Source organism: Saccostrea cucullata, unplaced genomic scaffold (genome assembly GCF_032062105.1).
Source record: "Saccostrea cucullata isolate Sc308-1 unplaced genomic scaffold, CSIRO_AGI_Scuc_v1 ctg258, whole genome shotgun sequence".
NCBI classification, from domain to species: Eukaryota; Metazoa; Mollusca; class Bivalvia; order Ostreida; family Ostreidae; genus Saccostrea; species Saccostrea cuccullata.
This window is the reverse complement of record NW_026931770.1, coordinates 85,001-92,330: the sequence shown is the minus strand read 5'-3', so window position 1 is coordinate 92,330 and position 7,330 is coordinate 85,001. Positions and strand designations below refer to the sequence as shown.

At 35.0% G+C, this 7,330-nt stretch overlaps 1 protein-coding gene across 1 annotated transcript in view; it reads right to left on the bottom strand.

The window, feature by feature from the left end:
* Positions 1–1,114: 1,114 nt before the first annotated feature.
* The window catches only part of LOC134233477 (programmed cell death protein 2-like), a 9,002-nt gene continuing 2,786 nt past the window's right edge, over positions 1,115–7,330 (bottom strand). Inside the window, exons 2-4 of the mRNA XM_062715444.1 lie at positions 6,280–6,536; positions 3,731–3,838; positions 1,115–1,474 (exon numbers count right to left, since the gene is read on the bottom strand). Coding sequence (XP_062571428.1) covers positions 1,322–1,474; positions 3,731–3,838; positions 6,280–6,536 — 518 coding nt within the window. The 3' untranslated portion in view covers positions 1,115–1,321. The remainder of the gene's footprint in view (positions 1,475–3,730; positions 3,839–6,279; positions 6,537–7,330) is intronic.

Genomic DNA, 7,330 nt, shown 5'->3' with positions numbered 1-7,330 from the left:
GTGTGACCAAGGTGTATACCTACACAGTCCTTTACCTGTACACACAGAAAAGTACACAGTCAACCTCAAAGGGAGCTGTGGGGGTACCTAGTACACATGAGAGTTGAAACAGGTAGTCAAGCAGACCAAGGTATACCTACACAGACCCCCACACTGTATACAGAGGCAGGTACACAGTAAACATCAAAGGGGGCTGTAGACATACCTAGTACACAGTGAAGTCAACAAGGTCCCCACAAACTCATACATCTTAAGGAATCCAGGGACACTTACTGAACAATTCTGTATATATATCTCTAATAAACATGACGTTCACAAGAAGAGAAAATTGTGTTTCCATTTTTAATAATTTATATAATTAAACTAGATATTAAAATCAAATTTAAAAAAAATCAAAGAATCAAAAGACACATTGATATTTTTCCTTCCACAATAACAGTATTTCACTCTGCTTATATACATGTACCGATATAAATTCCACTGAGAGATGATTAAGGATATATAAATAACACAAACAAACTTTTTTATGAATCAACAATATTTCTCATAGATTTACATTTAAACTGGTAACCTGAATAATGTTTACCAAGTATAGTAGAAGAATTTCATAAGATTTTGTCATAACGTTAAAAAATTGTGCAAAATTTTGTATGGAATTATATAGAAAGCAAAACAAAGTCTCCTATCAAAGCACCAAGGAAAACCTACAATTTCTTTATATTTCAGGGATTTATTATATTTGTCATTTCAAATAAAAATCAGGCAAAAAATATATATCAAAGCATGCATCAATTTTTTGTTTGTGTTAAGTACCCTTAAATAAGAGATTTGTTAACAACTGAAAATCAAGACCATTGAGATAAAAAATTCTTGAAAGTGAATGAACAATCTTTGATTGAAGTTTTAATTTTGGAGATGTGAGATTTTTTTGAAAGAATGTATTTTCAACTCAATACAAACTTTCAAAAAATGTCAAATCTCCAAAATTATAAGAAAATGCCTCTTAAAACATAAAAAGAAAAATTATCAATGATGAGGACCCATATTAAAAAAAAAAAATATTTATTCAATTTTTCCTAACTCTTAATAAACATTTCAAGTTGCTTGTTATAGGTTTTTCTTATCAGAACAAAATTTTAAAGAATAATCTAAATGTTATCTCTATAAAGCAATAATATTCTCAACAAATATGAGTCTATAAACGTTTACTTTATGTAAGAAATTTTGAGTCACTTGAAATAATTGACAATCTTTAATATAACAAAATTAATTCAGATTAAAAGCACTGATTAGATGCAGAAAACAGAGTGGCCAGTCAAGTCTACTTGGAATAGTCTTGTTTCCATAGATACTCCTGTTGATACTGGTTACCATGGTAACAGTTAGCTGAGCAGGTGTAAACACAGAGTGTGCCCCAGTCTATACTGTCCCCGACCTGGTCCATACCAAGGTGACACAGGAGCTGCGGCATCACCTACAGACAGACAGACAAAAGTCAACAGTGAAAGGAAGAATGACTCTACCAGCGATTCCTTATATTTCCATTTCATTGTGAAATAAAATTCTAAATTTAGATTTTAAAAATGTTGACTGATAGATTTAAATTACAGGAGGCCTCCCATATCAATTTCAAAAGTCCCGTCCACGACGTCAAACACAAAGACATGCAGTTGCATGAGACTTACATGCATACGAGGTCTCCTTAGCATCAGACACAAAGACAGACGCACAAAATTTACCTGCATATTAGGCCTCCTTAGCTTTGACCTCTTGCTTGGCAAAATTTACATTCCAGTAGAATGTTCAAGAAATCAAATCAACTCTCCTAACTTATAAAGCGTCATAACAGAGAAAGCAATTAGAAATGGATATATAATTTGTTCAACTCCAAGGAGCATTCCTAGAATACTGGTACACCAAGAGGCACAAAACTTCTATAGCCTATAAATCTGCAATACACTAAGGTCTAAAATACACCATACAGTGTATATAGTCTTTTTTTATGCAGTAAGTTTTGAACAGAGAATAAAAATGGAATAAATTGTAAATCTAGAATACACCTGACATCTGTCCAAGGGGTATAACTCTGTCCCAAATTGCTTGATCATACCCAAAACAGAATGTGACCTTATATACTCAAAATGATAAATCTGTATACCAAATTTCATTTTAGTATGTTCAATCTCTGCAAAGAAAATGAACGGAAATGGCAAATAACTTGAAATGCATTTTTTTTTTGAGTCCAAGGGGCATAACTCTGTCCAAAACTACTGGATCATACCTAAAACAGAACTTGACCTAGATATACTTATGACATATCTGTATACGAAATTTCAATTTAGTAGTATGTGCAACAGTTGTGAAGAAAATGAACAGAAATTTGGTGGACCATCAGACCGACTGACAGACAGCAGCAAAGCAATATGCCCTCTCTTCTTCGAAGGGGGGCATAAAAATTATCATGGACTTTAAGTATATACCGGTAGTCAGAATAAGGCAAAAATATACATTAATTGAACTCTAGGGGGTCAACTAATTATTTTTTTATTAACCACCAGATATAGCTTAAATTTTGGGATATGATATCTTAAGCTGTCAACAAATGTCAGACTGCTCGGCCCAACGACTCCTCGGCCCACCGATATCTTGGCCCATTGACACCTTGGCTCCGACGGCTCGGCCCAAATTTGAGGACACCTCGGCTCACATAAAACACACCTTAGCCCAAACAAAAATATATTTGAGTTAAATATATTTATTATTTATGCTATTATATATCTATGAAGTGAAAAAGAAATTAATTTGATACATCAACAATCTTCCAAAACGGCAAATTGACGGTAATTAAAGAAAGATCACCCACTGAGTAGTAACTTGATTAAGTGCGAATCATTATACAAACAAGGAAGACGCGGTGCATCCTTTAGAGTCTCAAGCGCCTGTCATATGGGGTGACGACTATGAGGAGTTAATTATGAGAAGGCATAATTGGGAGACAATAATAATCATTGGAAGTCTATATATCCTTACACTGATTACCAACCCATATCAGATGTTCCATATCGCCAGAAAAACAGTATAATTAGTAAATTCAACTATACAATGCACTGCAGTAGACCATTTCAGTCAGTCAGAAGGGAGAGAGCAACCAAACATTTTTTAAAGATGGCTAACAAATATATTAATAATGTATAATGTAATTATGTTGCATTGTAATAAACGGATTGTAATTCGATGTTTTGCTGTGGTTTGTTCAAAAATACTGAAATTATCTGCCCCTGTTTATCGTATATAAATTATATCTATAGTAAACGTATCTCTAGGCCTAGTGATTAATTATATGTTACATATATCTACATTACTACAGAAAATAAAAATTGAACTTATTTAAACAAACTAAATAAAAAATTAATTTTATTCCTTGGGCCGAGCTGTCTTCGGTATGGGCCGAAGTGTCAATGATTTTGAGCCGAACTGTCAGGGCCGAGGTGTCAACCAGCACGGGCTGAGGTGTTGTTGGGCCGAGTAGTCTGTCTACCCTGTCAACTATCATTTGGCAAAGAAAAATATCATAAATTTTAACTTTAAAATTTGATCATGTTATTATATCTTTATATGGAGCTCTTCTTCTAATGGAGATCAAAATAGTCTAAAAATGACCACGACCACCCAGCCTCTTTAAATTACACAACAATTCAATAATGATCTGTTAATAAGGAGTAGTCCAAACCTGGAACTCGAACTGTCTCTTGGCTCCACAGTCACAGTTTGGAATCTGGTCTGGCTTGTTGTCACTGGATACCAATAGCGGAGACCCTCCTCTGTCATAGCGCAAAACCTACAAAATTTACATTGGGCTAAGTATAGATACAATCATAGCGCAAGACCTACAAAATTTACATTGGGCTAAGTATAGATACTATCATAGCGCAAAACCTACAATATTTACATTGGGCTAAGTATAGATACTATCATAGCGCAAGACCTACAATATTTACATTGGGCTAAGTATAGATACTATCATAGCGCAAGACCTACAATATTTACATTGGGCTAAGTATAGATACTATCATAGTGCAAAACCTACAACATTTACAGTGGGCTAAGTATAGATACCATCATAGCGCAAAACCTACTATCATAGTGCAAAACCTACAACATTTACAGTGGGCTAAGTATAGATACCATCATAGCGCAAAACCTACAATATTTACAGTGGGCTAAGTATAGATACTATCATAGCGCAAAACCTACAATATTTACATTGGGCTAAGTATAGATACTATCATAGCGCAAGACCTACAATATTTACATTGGGCTAAGTATAGACACTATCATAGCGCTAAACCTACAATATTTACAACGGGCTAAGTATAGATGCTATCATAGCGCAAAACCTACAATATTTACAACGGGCTAAGTATAGATACCATCATAGCGCAAAACCTACAATATTTACAACGGGCTAAGTATAGACACTATCATAGCGCAAAACCTACAATATTTACAACGGGCTAAGTATAGACACTATCATAGCGCAAAACCTACAATATTTACATTGGGCTAAGTATAGACACTATCATAGCGCAAAACCTACAATATTTACAACGGGCTAAGTATAGATGCTATCATAGCGCAAAACCTACAATATTTACAACGGGCTAAGTATAGATACCATCATAGCGCAAAACCTACAATATTTACATTGGGCTAAGTATAGATGCTATCATAGCGCAAAACCTACAATATTTACAACAGGCTAAGTATAGATACCATCATAGCGCAAAACCTACAATATTTACAACGGGCTAAGTATAGACACTATCATAGCGCAAAACCTACAATATTTACAACGGGCTAAGTATAGACACTATCATAGCGCAAAACCTACAATATTTACATTGGGCTAAGTATAGATACTATCATAGCGCAAGACCTACAATATTTACATTGGGCTAAGTATAGATACTATCATAGCGCAAAACCTACAATATTTACATTGGGCTAAGTATAGATGCTATCATAGCGCAAAACCTACAATATTTACATTGGGCTAAGTATAGATACTATCATAGCGCAAAACCTACAATATTTACAATGGGGCTGGGTAGAGATATTGTTATACATGTATTGTCAAAGCACAAAACTTTAATAAAGTCATAAAATTCACAAAGGCTGTGTACAGATATTTTCTTAAATGTCCAAATTTTTCTCAGAACCACTTTTAAAAATTAATTCCGAACATAACAAGAGATGTTTATAAAACACTTATGCCCCCCTTCCCCAATTTGGAATTTTTCCAAGTCCAAGGGGCATAACTCTATAAAAAATGGCACAAGCGTACCCAAAACAGAACTTGACCTAAATATTCAGCTGATAAATCTGTAAACCAAATTTCATTTCAGTATATGCTACCTCTGCAAAGGAAGTGAATGGAACCGACAGACCAACAGACAGCAGCAAAGCAAAATGCCCTCCCTTCTTCGAAGGGGGGCATAAAAACTGTATGAACATAAGATTCGAAATTCGATGGTGACGCCAAAGTCAAAGGCCTTACTCTCTACAAACCCTGATGGTTTAATGTCAATATGGATGCCAAAGTCTAATGGTCATGCCAAAATTCAATGGCTTGTTTCCTAGGAGATGCACTGCACCAAAGTACAATGGTCTGACATGCCAAAGGCCAATGCTGTGGAGAAATAATGAAGTTTATGACATCACAATAATAACGATGTCAATCCTTGATGTCCTGCATTCAAAAGCCATCAATTAGGCATTTGTCCTTGTATATAATTTTACTGATTTTGCACCCACCATAGATTCAAGGACTAGTCCTTGCACACAACTTGAAAGATTTAAGGTTGGTACTTGCACACTATTAAACTGATAATGGGATAGCTTTGCACCAACCTGAGAAGTTAAGGGTAAGTCCTTACACAATCACAACCCCCCAAGAGTTGTACCTATCAGAGAGACTAAGGTTAGTCCTTGCATATGATATTTCCATTTATTTAAGATCTTGGCATGGCAAGGCATTGCAATTTAGGGCAGTAGTACATGTACTACGATGTCATTTTTTTCCCTGCAACATTGGACTTTGGCATGTCAAACCATCAGGGGTTTGGTTTAGACCATTGGACTTTGGAGTCCTACATATATAGTATACAACTTCAGGTCATATTATGAAAATTTATTTTCTGCAGTCTTAAAATGCTCACAAGTATAGCCAAATTTGATTTATTAGGAAAAATTCAAGTAGATCTTGACTTTCTGCTTTACCTGTTCAGGAGCATGGTTCATCCGCTTCCTGAACTTGAGGAAGACTTTGTCCTCGGACTGGTTAGACATTCGTTCCAGCTCCTCAGAGGAGCAATCCTGTAAGAGGGAGCTAGCCTTTTCTGATTTCAGAAAGGAATGAAGCTCCTCTTTCTTTTCTGGTTCTGACTTTTCTTCCTCCTTCTGAAATTCTTCTCCTTCAATCAACAATTCATACTCCTGGAAAAGAACCTGTTCTGAACTGTTTGTAGTTCTGTCCTCTACAAAATAAATAAAGAAATAAGCAATGATACCTACAAGAATATACTGCCAGATAGAAATGAGATGATTAAGCTTTCTCATTCTAGGATGCAGTTTCATTTCAACTAATTTGGGACTCTTTGACTCAGCTGAGGAGACTCTTCGTACAAAAGTTGTGAAATGTTATATTCATAGATCATGCAGAGCAAAGTCATTCTCAAAGATATAAATGTTATTCTCCTACTAAAGTCAAGGTCAAAGTCCAACCAAAAGATTCTCTGTATAGTTAAAAAGCTAAGATTAATGCACACTCTTAACAATATTATTTGACAGATGTATATAAAACATCAATAAGTAGGTAAATATTTCCCTCAAACCCAACAAAAAATAATGTATTAAACTTTTTTTCCTTGCAAAACTGTAAATTTAGGTTTTTGTTTGATCATTTTTTATAGTTTGAGGAAACATCCTGGGATCACTGCAATGGTTTATTGAGATTTCATTGTATTGAGGACATGAATTTGTGAGTCTCTTCATACCTCAATAAACAATGAAAATTAAACAAGAGGCCCATGGGCCACATCGCTCACCTGAGTAACTTGGGTGATGCAGTTCTTTTACCAGATTCCCCCTCTTGCTATACCTATCATGCCCACTACCCCCTTCCCTTTTATGATTTTAAAACTTTAGAATCTACACAGTGGTTCTAGAGAAGAAGATTTTTAAAGATTTGTTGTATATATTTCTATGTAAAACTTGGATTCCCTATTGTGGCCCTGCCCTACCCCAGGTGTCAAGATTTTAACAATTTAAT